This window comes from Marmota flaviventris, chromosome 5, assembly GCF_047511675.1.
Source record: "Marmota flaviventris isolate mMarFla1 chromosome 5, mMarFla1.hap1, whole genome shotgun sequence".
In the NCBI taxonomy this organism is placed as follows: domain Eukaryota; kingdom Metazoa; phylum Chordata; class Mammalia; order Rodentia; family Sciuridae; genus Marmota; species Marmota flaviventris.
Genome location: NC_092502.1, coordinates 136,732,702 through 136,752,357, shown reverse-complemented (window position 1 = coordinate 136,752,357; position 19,656 = coordinate 136,732,702). Strand labels below are relative to the sequence as shown.

The 19,656-nt window shown below is 33.2% G+C and overlaps 1 protein-coding gene across 3 annotated transcripts in view; it reads left to right on the top strand.

The window, feature by feature from the left end:
- LOC114093468 (cadherin-10) overlaps positions 1 to 19,656 on the top strand; it is a 103,930-nt gene that overhangs the window by 60,599 nt on the left and 23,675 nt on the right. For all 3 annotated transcript variants that reach the window (XM_027936254.2, XM_027936253.2, XM_027936252.2), the window contains exons 5-7: positions 13,135 to 13,322; positions 15,174 to 15,427; positions 19,077 to 19,213. In XM_027936254.2, the coding sequence (XP_027792055.1) occupies positions 13,135 to 13,322; positions 15,174 to 15,427; positions 19,077 to 19,213 (579 nt within the window). The remainder of the gene's footprint in view (positions 1 to 13,134; positions 13,323 to 15,173; positions 15,428 to 19,076; positions 19,214 to 19,656) is intronic.

Sequence of the window (19,656 nt, the reverse complement as noted above, 5' to 3'; positions counted from 1 at the left end):
AGGTTGAGAAATCACAAACCAATAGCAAGAAAATTTATGTAATGTCAGGTTAGCTGAGATTTTATGAAGGGGAAAACTTTTAAATTACAAACAAAAGATCATGCAATGAATGAGATACCCTCATTTATGGTATATTAGATATATGTCAAATTAATATGATATATATTATTAATATGTATATTATACATAATATATATAAATATATATATATATATATTAGATACATGTCAAATTAATGAGACTCTGATATGCTATTTATTATATAAGCATCCAGATCTATACAAAGTGTACTCAGAATAGTGAATTTATTACTATCTGTTATTTTTTTCCCATGAACTATTGAGATTAGTAACAAAAATCAGTTGTTGTCCACGACTTATTAATGACCTGAGAACTAATGCAAAATTTCTCACAGGAAAGTTTTTGTTAAAATAAATTATAGGTGATAGATGAGCTTTGGGATTGAACATTAATTTAACAAGACTCATCTTCTGCATATTTCAAAACCATCCCTTAGCTGGGCACGGTAGTGTGTGCCTGTAATCAGCTTGGCAGGCTGAGGCAGGAGGAGTGCAAGTTCAAAGCCAGCCTCAGCAACTTAGTGAGGTCCTGAGCAACTTTAGCGAGACCCTGTCTCAAAATAAAATACAAAATAAGGTTGCAGAGTTGGCTCAGTGGTCAAAGTGCCTCTGAGTTCAATCCCTGGAACCCAATAAAACAACAACAAAAAAAGAAAACTCTGTCTCTTCGTATTTCCATTCAGATTATCACTAAAGATTACACACAACTATAACTATTTAAAAGAAAGAGTAAAAAACAATCCAGAATCACTGAGGTCTGGAAACAATTTCATATTTATATATGAAACAAGAACAACTTTTTATTTGGATGTTCTTTTTTTATTACAGCTTTATAGTTATACATAGCAGTTGGGTTTATCCTGACAAACTTATCAATGCATGGAAATAAATTTCAGTTATGATCCCCCACTTTTTTCCTCCTCTTTTTCCCTCCCATTTTCTTTCCCCTCTCTTACTCACCTTCCTCTGCTTGACTTCCTTTTGTTTGTGTATAAATTTGTATTTGATTGGTTCTATATAATATCCTGTCCTTCCTTCCCTCTTTCCTTTATTTTACTCTAGCTTTCACATATGAGAGAGAACATTCAATTTTTAGTTTCTGATTTTGGCTTATTTCACTTTGCCTGATAGTCTCCATTTCCATCCATTTACCAGAAAATGACATAATTTCATTATTTTCTATGGTGGAAAAAAAAAAACCTGTGTGTGTGTGTGTGTGTGTGTCTGAAATAATTTCTTAATCCATTCATCTGTTGATGGGCATCTGGGTTGATTTCATAAATTAGCTATTGTGAATTTTGCTGCTATAAACATTGAAGTGGCTGTTTTGCTACAGTATGTCAATGTTAGACCTTTGGGGGCAATACAAAGGAGTGGGATAGCTGGGTCACATAGTGGTTCCATCCCCAATTTTTTAAGGATCGTCCATACTACTTTCCAGAATGGTTGTACTAGTCTGCAGTCCCACTCACAATGTATAAGTGTATCTTTTCCCCGACAACCTTACCAGCATTTATTATTCTTTGTAGTCTTGATTATTGCCATTGTGACTGGAATGATGCAAAATATTAGTGTACTTTTAATTTGCATTTCCCTGATTGCTACAGATCTTGAACATTTTTTTTCCATGTATTTGTTGGCTATTTGTGTTTCTTCTTTTGAGAAGTTTCTGTTTAGTTATTTTGCCCATTTATTGATTTGGTCATTTTTTTTAGTTCTTCTGGATATTAATCCCCTACTGGAGGAGGAGTAGCTGGCCAAGATTTTCTCCCATTCTATAGTCTCTCTCTTCATACTATTAATCATTTCCTTTGCTGCAGAAAAGATTTTTAGTTTGATGACATCCCACTTATTGATTCTTGGTTTTATTTCTTGTACGTTGGGGATAGGTGTCAGCACCAATATGGTGGAGTGTTGACCCTTATGTTTTCTTCTAGTAGTTTTAAAGCTTCCAGACTATTTTCTTAATCTAATACATTTCAATCTGAGTTTTTTGCAGTGTCTAGTTTTATTTATTTATTTTTTACATATAACTATCCAGTTTTCCCAGCACCATTTGTTAAAAAGCTATCTTTTCTCCAAGATATATTTTTGGCACCTTGGTCAAATATTAGATGACCTATTGGTATGTACATTTGTCTCTGAGTCTTCTATTCTATTCTATTGGTCTTTATGTTTATTTTGATGACAGTACCATGCTGTTTTTGTTACTACCTCTTTGTAGTATAGTTTCAGATTAGATATTGGTCAGATATTGTAATTCCTCCTGCTTCTCTTTTCCTGTTTAGTATTGCTTTGGCTATTCTTTATCTCTTAGTCTTCCAAATGAATTTAAGAATTGTTTCTTCTAATTCTGTGAAGAATGTCAGTGGTATATTGATGGGGATTGGATTAAAGCTATACAATGCTTTTGGCAGAATGACCACTCTGACAATAATGCTCCTGCTTATTCAAAAACATGGGATGTCTTTTTATCTTCTAAGATTGTCTTCATTTTCTTTCTTCAGTGTTCTATAATTTTCATTGTAGAGCTATTTTTTCTCCTTGGTTAGGTTAATTCCCAAGTATTAAATTATTTTTTTTGGTCATTGTAAATGAGATGGTTTTTCTGATTTCTTCCTCAACTCAATCAGTATTGGAGTATAGGGGAGCTATTGATTTATGGGTATTGATCTTATATCCTGCTATGTTGCTACCCTCATTTATAAACTGTAAAAGTCTTCTGGTAGAGTTTTTTGAGTCTTATAGAATCATATCATTGGCAAACATAGATAGTTTGACTTCTTCTTATTTAGTTTTATCCCTAAGATTTCCTTTTCTTTCTTGCTTGCTCTGACTAATGTTTCAAGAACTATATTGAATAGGAATGGCGAGAGTGGACAGCATTGTCTTATTCTTGATTTTAGAGGAAATGCTTTTAGTTTTTCCAGTTAGTATGATGTGGATATTCTTGATTGAAGACTTATATTATCCCATTAGTTTCTTGTAAGTATGGATTATATGTTTTGCTCAAAATAAACAAGATAGAACAACATTATAAAATAATAGGTATTTTTATAGCATGTACTGAATAGTATAAAATATAACACAAACATTCTCATTTAATCTTCACAACATCTGTATGAGGAAGTCTATTATAATTTTCTCTCTCCTTTTATTAGTTAAAACAATAGACATTTATAAACTAAAGTCACTTATTCATAATTATGCAGTTGGGATAGAAGGAACAGCCTGAAGACTGACATAATTTGGCTCTCAATTCTGTACTTCTAAGCAGTATATAAAGAAAATAGTACATTAAAAAATCATTCCTCCTTCTTGCATTCCATTTTTAGTTAATTATATGATTCACTTTACACATCTGGATTATAGGGTCAGCCTCAAGGAGTACACACTGAATTCTTCAACATCTAAGTATTTTGGTACAAGAGCATGAAACCATGCCTTCATAGGTGGATGCTTTTGTGATACTTAAAGACCAAACATGACTGGCCCTTTTCCTGAGTTCTCTATACTGCTTGGGCAGATCCATAATCAAATTTTCAGTAGACAAGGTCTTTCAAGGAAATTTTATATAATATGCATAGGAATTTAAGGCATGTATATTCAGGGAGCTCTGAGACTACCATAATCCCTGCCTGGTACCAAAGAGATTTGATTTAATAACTGCTGGTTTTCTCTTTGTAAATAGAGTCAACCTCCCCTCTACTGGGGATCCAAAGATAATGTAGGCCCCAGGCTGATCTGCATATTTTAAAGTTAGCAAGCACTTTTCAACTAGAGTAACTGTCAGGTATGTCCCAAGGAAGATGCTTCAGCTTGAAAAGAAAAAGAAATTTAAAATGTCTCTTTTCCCCTTATTATTTTCTAGAAAAAATAAATGTACTCATGTTTCACAGCACTGTTCTATAATTTATTTAGTTAGATATAGTGTGATTTTTACTGTGACCATGAAAATAATGTCAAATATTTGTTGGATTTTTTCCCTCTTCGCCCCAATGCCTGCAGTTTGCAAGAATTACACAGAAATAATATTATTTAGAATTTGTGGATTTAATAAACATTGATTAAATTCCTAGTGTGTGTCAAGAACTATGCTGGGAAATAATAATGGTTTATAATAATCATAAAGCAAGTATTAAGAAGCGGGATAGACCCACAATAATCTGCATTTGGATAGAGTATAGAGATTGATTCTCTCTCTCTCTCTCTCTCATACACACACACACACAGAGGTTATGATGTCACTTTGTAATTTATCTTATAATCTTGATGCTTTTACATGCATATATTGTGTGTACATATGTATCATGTGTATAAGTGAAAATACAAATGTATACACCACATATATATACAAAACATGAATAAACATGTAAGTAGAGATTATTATGAAAATCAGTGCTACAGTTATCAAAGACTGCTGTATCACAAAATAATGTGCCCTCTCACATATAAAACCATCAGTAAAGAGAAAATTATCTAAAACTCCCTCTAAAATAAACAACAACAACAATAACAAAAATTGGCACTGAGGCAAAGAGCATTTTTGTTTTGTTTTGTTGCTAGAACAGAGTGAACACCATTGGTATTCAGTGAAAGGTATATGATTTAGCATGTTGGGGCCCCAGGATTCAAAGCAGGGATTGTAAAAGAAAAGAAGTGCAAGCAGTGTTAGTATCAGGAGGGGGGCTGGATATAAAGCACTGCACATATATTATCTAAGAGATCCTTACTATTTTCAAAGCATCAGGCATAGTTCTTCTTTTTGACTAATTGTTTTGGTAGCAGTGAAGCATGCTACTTGGACAGGAAAGGCAAGAATTGATGAGAGTCTGAACTAATGCTGAGGAGAGGAGGGATTTGAGATTACAGTGTATTTAAGGAGATGATCCACAGGACTTAGAAACCAGGTCGATAAAAGATTTGTGGGATAAAAGGTAAAATATCAATCCAAAGATACTTTCACGCTTTCTACTAGACAAGTTTGTTTGAAGAGAAAGAGATTTCAATTCAATTTGAATATTTTGAACTGAGAGAACTAAAGAAAGTGGGTTATAAATATCTATAACTAGTAAAAAATGAATGTCAGAGCTATGTATGTGACACAAAAGTGAACACAGACGTGACCAATCTTGGCTAAAGGTTTAGGGTGACCGAATGTGGGGAAATATCCTATTTCCCACATGTGATAAAATCATATGAGTCCAAGAGAAATTAGATATATAAAAATATGTAAAAACTAACTTGGAATGTTCCAGTTATTCTAAAGTAAACTTGATCTACGCTAATCAACTTGGCCTTTTGTGTATTGGGATTCAAAGCCCTTTTGTATCATGATACTCTCTAGAGCAAACTTGAACAATACCCCAAGATGTGTGTGTGTGTGTGTGTGTGTGTGTTTGTGTGTGGTGTGTGTGGGGGTTTAAAAAAAGTGAGGTATGCAAAATTAGGCTGTTGTTTAAGAATTTTTAATGCACTTAAAATTTCAGGTGAGACATATTGTCAGAAGACTAAATAGTACTATATCTATGAATGATTAACTTAAGGTTTATCATAACCTCCCCCAAACCTATATACTTTTTATATTTGTACACATTGCAATTGTGCAAAACTGTTGATGCCAATTAACTCAGAGACAATTTCAAAGAAATGTATAAAGATAAATTCTAAAACCTATGGGGATCACTGGCAGCCTATCTAAAAGCTTTGTCATGCTTAGTTTCAGGAAACTAAGATATTATGAAGAATCTCTATTTGCTCCAATTTAACTTAAATGCCCAAAGCTAAGTTTGTGATAAGGTCTCCAGGGTTCACAAATATAGGTTTCTCTCTTTCCTCTGATGAGTATCTTCAATTCCAAAGTCTTAGCACTTCCTCAGTCTCTAGTGTGACTTTCAATTCTCCTCTGCTTTCTCCTAAATGCCCATTTAGCATTGCGTAATTTCCTTAACTACTCTGCAGTTGCCTCCAAGGAGCTTTATCTAGTTTTTAATTTCTTCCTGTTAAGCTCATTAAAAAACATCTTTTAAACATTATACAATGGAATGGTTTATAAACATGCATAATTGTGTCATTTTTCTTAAAGCAAGTATTGTTTGAGATTATTATGCAGCATAGAGATGTTACCATAAGATTGCACACAAAGCAAATAAAAAATTAAACTAATGTTAAATTATTTTGTTGATTCACATGTGTGGTGCTTTTTTATCTCAACTCTGGAAAAGCAGAGCACTCTTATGTAAATGTGAATAGTAACAAGGGCAGGGAACAAAGGATAAAGACAAATTACAGCTCTTTGAACCTCATTGTTTTTTAATCAACAAAACAAAACAGTAGCTATTTGGGGCTAAATTCAAAAACTGAAGGTGAAAATTTGCCTGGCTTCCCCTCTAGCTGATTTCTGCCACTTCTTGTGTGGCTCTTAAGGAAGTCTGTGTCACATTTCTTACTTTGCCTGTCTTATGTCTGTCCTCCAATGTTTCTTACCCACATTGAGCTATCGATGATTTCAATTCTGGTGCACCAATCTGTAATGTTTTTAATATTCTAGTGAAAAGTGCTATTGATCAAATGTATGGTAGAACAAGTGACTTGAAATATCAGTCTCAAATGTCAGAAGCAGAAAACAACAACAACAACACAGAAATAACTCAAAATCTTTTGAAATCTTTAATAAAGACAATTCAGGTGCTGTGCAAAAGCATGTTTATTTAAGTAGCCATATATTTTGTTCAGTTTTCAGGAAACCTTCTTTGCAACATCACTGTCTAGATTTTTACTTGCTTATTACAATTCTTTGTATGCTTTACAGAAATGGCAATTACCTGTCTCCTCACATTCTTGCCTTGGCCAGAGCATACTTACCAGGAAGAATTATTTATCTGCCCTCAACTTTAAAAGAGAAGCAGATGATTCAATCTGACACCTGAGAATGAATTTAAAACAACTATAAATTGGAATTGATAGGAAAGCATACCACATAATTAAAGATCCATCAACTGTAAGATAAAAAATAAGAAGCATGCAAATAGATGTCTTTAAGGAGAAATTAAACTTAAGATGGGTGACAGGTGCTCCTTTGCCTTAGTCACTGTGTAAGTAACAATCTTTGCCCCTTTTCCAGCTCTCCTCTGCTGCATGCTGTATGTGGTAAATGCTCTTGTAGGGAGAACAGACTGGTTCTCAATTAAATCAATTTCAGTGAGCTTGACAAACTGAGATACTTGTATTCAACACACAGGACATGCAAATAAATAAAGTATGAATAAATCATTCTTCCATGCATTTAAAATATAGAGAAACACTTTTTAATTTTGAAAAATACTCAATAAATCTTGCCCTAAGAAGGGTTTCTGAGTAATTCTGAAAAAGAAGCATTATTAAAGTATACATGTAGGACACTGAATAAAAGTATTTTGAATGAATTAACTACTGAAATTGACGTGCCATGAAACCAACTGTGATGTGTGTGCAACATATGAATTTTTTTCCCTTTTTTGGTACTGGGAATTGAACCCATGAATACCTAACCACTGTGCTACATCTGGAGCCCTTTTTATTATTTATTTTCAGACAGGGTCTCATTAAGTTGCTTATGGCCTTTTAAAATTGCTGAGGCTGGCTTGTGATCCTTCTGCCTCAAACTCCTGAGCTACTGAGATTATAGGCTTGTGCCACTGTGCCCAGCAACATATGTATTTTTAATAAATCTATTTAGATTATTTGACAGAAGACCAAAGTTTTTATTTTGATGAACGCTCCATCTCAATTGTAATTTTTCAGAAAAGTACAGAACACCTTGAAAACATTTTAATTAATATCTTAGGAAAAAACAAATATAGGTATTTGTATATATGCATACACCTTTATCCACATATACACTTATCAACAAATTAATGAGGAAGAATACTGATAGATCATCATTGCAATTATAACAATACAGTTCTAAAACTTGGGTTCCCCTTAGTGTAAACCAATGGAGCATGCACAATATCCTATTTAAGTCTCAGAAGGTACTAGAAATTAATAGGAATATCACTAATTATAATCAAAATGAAATATACACCTTGTAATGGATATTGTCCTGTACAAATCAAGAAATTAAATAAAATGAAAAATAATTTTTGATACTTCACCAGAGCTATTATAGCAAGTTCACAGCAGACCAACTTTCAGGATCTAAGGATATGTCTAAGAATACAAAGAAGTCCAAGCTAACATTAAAATGTAAAGGAAAACATAGAGGCTAGAGTAAGTAGTCATGGACATATGCACAATTGAAGCAGAAAAATTTTATCAATTCTTTCTCAAAAATTAAGAGCTTAAATAGGAAAAACTAATAATAGAAATACATAAAATTTGAATAGTATCATTTAATAAATTTGAATTCATATATGTACAAAGCATAGACATGTATATACTTATTGTAGCAGACTGCTGCACTTGGCTATTCAGCTAGAGTCCATTTCTAGTCTTCTTTTTACCTAGATGAGGCCCCATGACTCAATTCTTTTGAATGGAATGTAACTGCCAATAATATGTGAATGTGATGACTGCATGAGTAAATAAAATAAAAAGCATTTGAAAAAAAAAATAATAATAATTTTATCATCAATTTTGATGACATTTATTACCTCGCAGAAACACTTTAGCCAGGTGACCAAGGTTAATTTCATCAGTCCTAAGAAAAATCGACAGCATATACTCCCTGACAAGTTATGACATACTGAGAACACATCCCTTTTGTGATGTATCTCACAAAGGTGCATAGCCTTAATCTACTCATGAGAAAATATCAGACAAACCCAATTTGAAGATACTCTGAAAGAACTGACTAGTGTTCCTGTAAAGTATCAACAGGAGTGAAAACAAAGCCTGAACTCACACACTGGAAGTCAGTAAGGAGATATGATAACCAAAAGCAAAATGAGATCTCCTAAAGACTAATGGAAAAGATGATGAAATTCAAAGAGTAAGAAATTTAATAGTGAGAAACTAATGTGACTCCATTTTTGAGAAACCAGACTCTACCTCAGAGCAAAGCCTGTCCAAGGAAGGGGGTGTGACCCTTGTCCTTGGAAAAACCCACAGAGCACTCCTAGGCACATACCCACCCTGCTGAGTTGTTTGTCTGTAAATAACAGTAGAGGTCCTTGGTGCCAGGTGTCCCTGACTCAGTTAGGCTAGGTGAGGACCCATAGCAACCCCCCTAGCAACCTCCAATCACCATGAGACAGGGAAAATACCTGGAATGCCAGATGACCCCCAAGTAGTTTATGGTGGTTGATAACATGTTGGGAAATCAGGTAGTTTAGCACATACACCCCTCATGGCCTAAACCAATCAGTTCAAAGGAATCCCCCTATTGTACTAACCAATCACTCCTACCCAATTTGTTCCCGCCATTGAATGTACTAATCATTGTTAAGAGTTGTTGTTTGATTTTCCTGCGGTATGGAATGATTTGCTATGTGGTGTTGTGATGCATAGAGTATCCCCCCAAAACCTATAAAATCTCACTGAACAAAGGACCAGGACTCACTCCCTGGGACCACTGCATCAGGACAATTGTGAGTCCAGGCTCGAGCTTGCGATAAAGACTTTTGTGTGATTGCATGGGATTCAGCTCCTGGAGGTCTATTGGGGTCCCACAAATCCGGCATAATAATAGAAAAGTGATTAGAAAAATATTTGGCATAAACTGAACTTTACAATTGAGATTATGAAATATAAAAAATGGACTGAGTATTTACATGTGGTAGACTTGGAATTTTGACCATACTATATTACCCACCAAACACTTATCATTTGCTTTCTTTACCAGGGTTATACTGATCTCGTATAATGAGTTAGAAAACAGTCTTTCCTTTCTGTTCTCTGGAAGACTTTGCATAAAACTAGAATTTTCTGGTCCATAAATTTTCTGTTCTTTGAAAAATGAGCTATTTGTGTCTGAAGGGTAGATGATTTTAAAATCATCCTTTACTTCTTCATTAGTAGGGTTTGGTATAGTTTAAATTATTTGTATTCATTTTTCAACATATCAATATTTCTAATATTTTCTAATTTTCCAATCTTCTGCAGTTGTAGTCTTTTTCTGTTAAGAAGATTCCTTTCCCATAAGAAACTTTTCCAGACATTTGATTGTTTTGTAAGGTCTTTAATATAAGAAACAATGTTTTATATTTTTAATCTCTTCCTTTTATATGTATCAACTTTATTAGTTTCTATATTTTTTTTACTATCTCCTATTTCTCTAGCTTTGTGTTCATGTCATTTTCCTATGTTTCATGCTTAAACTATTAATTTGATTTCATCTTGTCTTTATTTTTTTATAAGTATACAAATTGATAAATTATCTTCTTTTGGTAGTATTTTCTGTGCACCACATTTTACTTCATTACTTCTTCAATTGTAGGATTTTCCCCTCAACTTGTTTTTTCTTCTTAATTTGAACATTCATAAGTTAATTTTGATATTTTTCTTTCAAGTTTTTTCAAGAATATAAAGATTTTAATTTATCATTTTGTACTAATGTCTAGCTTGTGGCATAATCAAAGAGTTTAATAAATACTGTTTTAAAAAATTTACTCAAACTTGCCTAATAAACTAGTCCTTGATCATATTGCAATAAGTGCATATCTGCTTAAAAATAATATGTAATCTCAAAATGGGTGCCATTCAGTTTTATGTACATATAAATCAAATCATTCATATTATTTATATTTGTTTTCTAAACATATCATATATTTGTAATTTTGGGGATGGTTAACTGATACTTAGTTGAGAACACATTAGCTTGGCTGCATTTCTTATGTACTGTAGATTTGAAAATAGATAATAAAAATACTAAGGTTTTTAGCAGAGATCAGATTCTAGGCTTTCTAAAACAAATGAAATTAAACAGTTGACCTTCATAATGAGTTCTTTATGTATTGTAGTGATCATTTTTGTATTCTTTCTGTATTGTGATCATTTTTGCATTTCGGAAACGACATTTCTCTGTATTTTAATAGATTGATTTGTTGATGTACTGATTGTATGACATTTAATTTTTTAAAGAAAGTTCTTGAAGTAAGAAGGCTAGAGTTCTAGTTCTGCACTAGAAGATTGATGATACAGGCATATATCAAACAAATGATAAGCAGTTCTATAGATTTAAATGGGTAATTTTTTATGAGGAGGAAAAATGTATTAAACTGAAGTAAGAAAAACATGTCAGAAAACCTCAAGGAGACAGATGTTACTGGTAAGTATAAATTAAGGAAGAGAATGAAAGAGCAAAATTAGGGAAAGTCAGCCTATGGATCTTTTGTTGTACCTTAAGTAAAATGGGAACAATCATCATATAGTGCTTACAATATTCAGAGGGAAAACATTGGTGAAAAAATGCAACCAGCCTATGTTTTATGTCCTTGTGGCATACATAAGTATGTATGCAGATAGTATAGTGCCCAGAAATGGAAAGAGGTAAGAAGCACGACTGGGATTACTGCTTCTGACCAGTCTATTTGCAATTAGGTTACTAGTGGAATGTTTCTGAGAAGGTTATAGTTGGACAAGTACTTGAAGGAGATGATCAAGGGAACCATCCAAATACCCAGGGCTCAGGTGTTCCAAAGTGAAGTGATGAAAAAGGCCAGGAGAGGCAGTAGGATAGTAGTCAAGAAATGAGTTAACTGACTTTCCATAGCGTGATACCAGAGACAGAGAAAAAGGTAAGCAAATACCCTCTGAGACCGACTGGTATGTGATGAAAACTGAGTTTTCACAATGTTCTCCTAGAAAATTACTTTTAAAACTGAGTGAATGTATATGCCTGTATTAGGTTGTTACATCTGCCACAGAAATTCCATAGGCTGGGTGGCCTAAAGAAAAGGAAATTTATCGTCTCACAGTTCTAGAGGCTAGATTTCTAAAATCATGCTGTCAACAGGTTTATTTCTTCTGAGTCGCCCCCTGCCCCCGATCCCTTGGCATAACACCATTCCTAAAGCACTTCGCCCATGAAAGTGCTATTTTCTTCTGACAAACTGCATTTTAAATATATTTGGGTAATGGGGAGAGGATTTTACTTGAGGGAAATAGCATGAGAAAAATATATAGAATGATGTTGGAAAGAAAGTAGGGGTCAGAAAAAACTAAACGGTCTAGTTCGATGCAAATCTTTCATGAAAGTGAACAAAAGCCAAATATGTTAGGAAAGATATACGTAGGCAATGACACGGCTAGACAAGAGGTCTGAACTTTATTATGTATATTAAGGAGAATTACTTAAGGTTTATGAGCAAGAAGGCGCAATAATCAGAACTGTGCTTCCAGTCGATTAACCTGTCAGAAATATGTAGTTTATGACCAGGTGCTAAACATAAATCTCATTAGCAGTAGAGGTTGTTCAAGCTGGAAGCACATCCAGGTACACCAAGGGCTTAGATAAATTCTTGTTTTGCTCTGGAAGGAAGGAGAGTTTGTCAGATTTTAGTGTTTTTTTTTTTTTCTCTGACACTGAGAAGGGCATCTTGATATTTCTGCCATAGACTTTCCTTTGTTTTTTGTTGTCACAAATAGAAATAAGATTCCCACCTGTTACAGCTGATTTCACTGGAATTTTGGAATGTTCTGTCTTGAAGCTAAAGGAAGAGAAGAAAATTACCAAATACAACATAGCAAAATTAATTAAATAGAAATAGTCACTGTATATCCTGTGATTTATTGTGATTGTATAAACACACATAGATATATAACTGCACTCAAAGCAAATCGGTGCAAACAACAAAAAAAAAGACAACATGCTTATTTTCAAAACCAGAAATCCTGATACTATTAGAGGTTGGTACTCAGTATTCATTTTAACACACACACACACACACACACACAAGTCAAAGCCCTCATGCTCCTAGACTTTAAAAGAATGTTAACCATAATTGGTATACTCAAAGTATAATGCAATCAACATCTAATGTAGAGTTTAAGATTTACAGGATTCTCATATACATTTTACTTCTGAAAATTCTGTTCAGAAATCTCTCTATTCATCTCTTCTTATTCTCTGCAGACACCATTCATCTTCGGGTTCTTGAGTCTTCCCCAGTCGGCACAGCTGTTGGAAGTGTGAAAGCAACCGATGCCGACACTGGGAAAAATGCTGAAGTGGAATACCGAATTATTGATGGTGATGGGACTGATATGTTTGACATTATAACTGAGAAGGACACCCAGGAAGGCATCATAACTGTGAAAAAGGTGCTCTGCGTCAGCAGAAATAAGCATCATGTGTTTAGAGAGTTGAGGTTTTATTATGTACTTTTCACTCAAGCATTATCCATTAAAAGATATATCACTGCCATGCTTGAATGTAATTCATAGTTTACTTAAGTAAGAAGGATATAAAGCCAAAAGCTTCTTAGACATGTTCACTGTGTTTCTGTTGATTGAAACACGAGTCTTGAGATTTTACAAAATTTAAAAAGTTAATGTATGTGTGATTATATTTTCAAGTCATATTAATAAAAGGCCACTATAATAACATTATTTTCTTAAGAAAATGCTTAATAGCTAATAAGAGCAATATATCATTATAGTTGGAGGCATAAAATGTAGTACACCATCCAGATTCATGAAGCAATAACTAGAGATGCTAATAAAAACAGAATGGATTGGAACATAATTCAATTGTTCACATTTCCCCTTATGCTATGTAAATTAAACTTTTCTGCTAACATATGTTCAGTGATACAATTTAAAGGTAACCAGTTACGTTATTGTAGGATCAGTGCCATCTTATGAAAATGTAGGGAAAATTAAAAAAATAATAATTTCTAATGAAATGCCAAGCATCAAGTAACTACTGAGGCACTGGTTAATAAGAAAATTATCCTGAGAGTGCATGGCAAGGCAGGAGGTACTCAAACTTCATTAAACAGTGACCAGCAAAGGGCAAAGCAGCTTTATTATTTTCCATGACCAGAATGTAGCACTCATGCAAACAGAATCTTGTGCATCTAAAAATGAAAAAGAAAATGGAGGAAGTCTGATTCAGCAATGTCTTCTCTGTTAATAAAACTTATCTTTCAGAGTGAATGTGAGGTGAGGGACATAGTTCTTTATTTTTGACAGTTAAACTATATTGATATTTAAAGCCCCTTTTTTGTTTATTAATGCATCCTTATGCCAACTTGCTATTAAATCTGTGCTCTCTTTTTTATGTGTTATTTTTACTTATACATGACAGTAGAATGTATTTTGACATGTTATGTATACATGAAGTATAACTTCTCATTCTTGTGGTTGTACAGGATATTCTCCTTTCTTATTCCTGAGAATTTTTTTTTATTTTGACTCTTTCAAGCAAGTATGGAAATTTATCACCAAAATTTTGTAAATTTAAAATTTAAAAAAAAATTTTGGTACCGAGGATTGAACTCAGGGGCACTCAGCCACTGAGCCACAACCCTAGCACTAATTTTTTTTTTTTTTTTGATGCTGGGGATTGAACCCAGGGCCTTACACATGCGAAGTAAGCACTCCACTAACTGAGCTATATCCACAGCCCCTCCCAGCCTTATTTGGTATTTTATTTAGAGATAAGGTATCACTGAGTTGCTTAGCACCTAACTTTTGCTGAGGCTAACTTTGAACTCACAGTCCACCTGCCTCAGCCTCCTAAGCTGCTAGGATTAGAGGTGTATGCCATCGCACCCAGCTTCACTTTTTTTGCTTAGAAAAATTTAGTAGTACCCAATACCTCAACACACACATGTATGCATGCCAACATATACATAATCTGCCAGTCCATTTTTTTTGTAGGGAATTACCACCTATGAGATAGGTTTGAACATCTAGCCCAATTTTTTTGCAAGGTTTAAAATCTCATTTTCTTAAGTTCCAAAGTGTTACATTTTGAATATATAAAAAATAAAAATTGAATCCTAAACAATATTTAAGGATTATATAATTATCTGTGCTACTTTCTAAACTTATTAATAAGCAAATCAAATGCATTCAACCTGGATTTTAAAAATAATTCTGTAACTTGAAATGAGCATGTCATACAATTCCCCTCACTTTAATTGAATGGCATGTGTCTTTTTACAGCCACTTGACTATGAGAGCCGGAGACTTTACACTCTGAAGGTTGAAGCAGAAAATACCCATGTGGACCCACGTTTTTATTATCTAGGACCATTCAAAGATACCACAATTGTGAAAATCTCTATAGAAGATGTAGATGAACCTCCTGTTTTCAGCAGGTCCTCCTACCTCTTTGAGGTTCATGAAGATATTGAAGTGGGCACAATAATCGGGACTGTAATGGCAAGGGATCCAGACTCTGCTTCCAGCCCCATTAGGTAATTATGCCTGTGTTTGAGATGAAACAGAAGAAATTGAAATTCGCATAGAGATTATGAAATTCTATTTTAAACATTTAATGCAATAAAATACTACAGGAGTTTTTCTGTAAGTTATACATAAATTTGGTGAGCCCAGTGTTTAAGGTAAATTGGCTTTAAATATCTGGGAGCAGGTGTGCACAAGGGTTATAGCTTATTCTTATCACATCCTATAGACTAAAGTCTGGCTTGTATCATCTATTTGTCTCCTTAAAGTGTTTGTTGTTTTCTGGGGGAAAGGAGGTACTGGGATTGTACTCAGAGGCACTCAACCACGGCCATATCCCCAGCCTTTTTGTATTTTATTTAGAGACAGGGTCTCAATGAGTTGCTTAGTACCTCACTGTTGCTGAAGCTGGCTTTGAACTCTTCCTGTGTCAACCTCCCACTAGGATTACAAATGTACATCACTGCGCCTGGGCTCAAGAATACTTTTTTAGATGTACATTCACGATGCAACCAAGCCATGATATTTGTATGTGAGATAAATATAAACAGTTAAAAATAATATGATTGTGCTATAATTCAGTTTTGTCATAATTTTTACAAATTGTACTTATACTCTAGTCATCAAAGAAGGGAATTTTTGCATTGTTCTTGGTTTTTGGCTTTGTTGTTGTTGTTGTTTAGCTGTCTCAAAAAATGCAAGGACATTCCAGAAATATCAGTCACTCAACATTTTTCTTTATTATGGCAATCAAAACACCTGAGATGTGATAGATACATAAAAATGAGAAAGACTCAAAGTTTGCATTGACATTTGCACTGATATAGCAAGGTAACACAGATATACCTAATATTCATCATCAAAGTGAACGCTTACTTTAATCTGTTAGTCCATCATGTGTTCTGGATTTCATTTGTTTCCTTAATTCTCAGCAGGTTGATTTTGCTTCCACATGAGCTAATAAAGTATGAGTTTAAAGGTTTGCTGTACAATTTCTGTATGTACTCATGACTCATTCACCTGACTCTGGTCAGACTTACTTTGAAAATTCTATAAATTCTGCCAACTTTCAAGTGAAGTCATACTATATAGAGTGACAAATGTATGTATGGTTTTATTTAATTATATAATTATGCATAAATACTATTTCTTGGATTGATGTGCAGCATCACAGTATACGCGCTGCAGAAGAAAACTGTACATAATATTCACACATTACTCCCATCTGCCAGCAGGACTTCCCTATGAATATCACCCCTCCAGTCCATTTGTCTTTATCTAAGTGGCTGCATTCCCTGAATTTTTCTTTAAGCTTTAAAATAACTAATATACATGTTTAATTTTACCCCTTAAATACTTACCAAGCATTTTCTTGGCAGAAATTCTAACTAACTTCAGTAGTCTCTTTTCTGGGTCCCTGGTTTCAAAATGGTCCTTTTAAAAAATGATACATCAGAGTTTTGATGAGACAAAATTAAGTTGACTAGTATTAAGTCCTGATATAAAGACATATCTCCACAAAGTGAAATATACATTCCATCCTCACATAGACTGATGGCTATTTTATATTAAAACCTATATGTAGAAACTTAAAAACACAATAAATATAATCTTTAATGAAAATACAAATCAAAGGACCAGGAAGAGTCCATTCATGTTTAGAATATACAATGCCAGTAGGTATGACTTTGTATCACCTTGTTGTAGAAAGTAGGAAGGCATACTCTTATATCTTATTATTTTTGTAGAACAAGAAGATACAATGTATACATGTGATATACTATTTATATAATCAAATAAATGAAATATTGTGGATAAATATGCACAGATATGTAGTAAATTTATATACTCTACAGGTTCTGCATCTGCCAATTTAACCAAAATCAATGGAAAATTTTTGGAAAAATATTGTTTGTACTGAATGTATGAAGACATTTTTATTGTCATTATTTCCTAAATAGTATAGCACATTTTTGTGTAGGGTATGGCATTTACCTTATATTAGGTATTATAAACAATCTAGAAATGATTTAAAGGAGAATGTGCATTGGTTCTAATCCCCAGTGGATATAAAAGGACTATTTTATATATTCAAAGAAATAAAATAGCCTATAGCCTTGCAAGTTTAATGTATTTATGTATCATCCTGGACATGTTACAAATTATGTCATATATTCTTAATGCTAATGCAGTAATCAAAATTTTTACTGAAAACATGTATCTTGGAAATGATTTTAAAGGAAAAATGAAAGTTAACACATAATTTGGTGATTAAGAATCAGAAAATAAAATTATATTTTGAATAATATTTGAAAAAGAAGGGCTGTAGTTTCTCTGCATCTTCAAGATAATATCACATAATACTCTAAATCTTATTATTACTTCTTTAAACTGAACTGCAAAAAACTAATCAAGAAAAACACAAAAACTGTGTTTGGCAAAATCATGGTACATGATAACAAAAGCTTTCTATTAATGAACATATTGCAACTTCACATCACATTTCTATATAAATAAGGGAACTTTTATTTGCCAAAATTCCTAATAATTCTGTCATTCTTTCTTACATTGGATAAATATTTGTAGATAACCATATCAGATATTAGCATATTATTCAAGGAGTTTTCATTCTATTGGAGAAGAATATGAGAATCAAATAATACTCACTAACTGCCTACTAAAATTACAGTAGTAGATATATTATGATAGTGGTCAGTAGGCACATTGTTTTCAAGTTTAAATTCCTGTTTTAGATTTGGAATGAAACAAATTTCAAATACATAAGATAAATGACAGATATAATTGTACAGTTACTTTTGGTAGGAAGCAGATAGATGCTTGAAATTTAGGTGTTCATGGAAGACTATAAGGAGGAGATAAAATTATGTTGGGTCTTTCAGTAGTAAATTAATTTTGTAAATCTGGGGTGGAATTTGGAGATTATTCTAGATATAGGGATAAAATTATTTGCTTTATTTGTGAAGGCTAAAACCTGTAGTATGATTTTTTTAAAATGGGATTTATCCCAATGACATCATTAAGATTGATAAACCTGGTATTAGGTTTCAGAATGATATACAATACAATGCCACAATAACCAATTGCTGCCTATTTTAATACAGATGTATGAAGATTTCTCATCTGGAATTGTACTATTTTAAAGTTATACATTTTATAACACATGTGTTTAGAAACTGAAGCTATGTATATATCATACCCTGAAGCTCCAAAACACCCAACCCGTTTGATGAGCCTACTGTTATCTCCAATTTTGTCATTAAGGAAAATCTGAGCTTCTGGCATTGATCTGTTGCAATGGATTCCTGCAGTAATTCTCCACTACTAAATAAAACAATGTAACCACATGTAATGTATACTATATTGTGGTCAAATATATCATTGTTAGTTCACATGAAAATAGACAATGATTTTAAGAGCAGAGATTTTAGAAGACTAGCATTTCAGTGCAGAACCAAGTGCCAATTCATGCTTGGAAAGAGTGAGTGTTTTTCTGTGATTAACTCATGAAACTACATTCTAGATCAGTTCTGTGTTTCTTCCAATAATTATTAGTAATATGTGTGTCTTTGAATTTTACCATTTTCTCCTGTAACACTTCAATAACACTGCCATGTGCTTTTCTTTGCCCTCTATGTTCAGATTTTCTTTGGATCGCCATACTGACCTCGATCGGATATTTAACATACATTCTGGAAATGGATCACTTTACACATCAAAACCACTTGACCGTGAACTATCTCAATGGCACAATCTTACTGTCATAGCTGCTGAAATCAGTAAGATGACTTTTATGTCTATGATACATATTTATGTTTATAATTCTGTATATTTTAGTTTGTATATTTAACATACATTTATAGATTTAATTATATACTAAAATAATTCATTCATTGCTTATACAAATTATAGTTTTTGTTGTTGTTCTAAGAAATTTATATTTATTTTATTTATTTTATTTATTTTAGAATTTATTTATATATGACAACAGAATGCATTATACTTCTTATTAAACATATATAGCATGATTTTTCCTATCTCTGGTTGTATACAAGGTATATTCACACCAATTCATGTCTTCATACATGTTACTTTGGATAATAATGATCATCACATTGCACCATCATTTATAACCCCATGCCCCCTCCCTTCCTTTCCAACCCCTCTGCCCCATCCAGAGTTTGTCTGTACCTCCCATGCTCCCTCTTCCTACCCTACTATG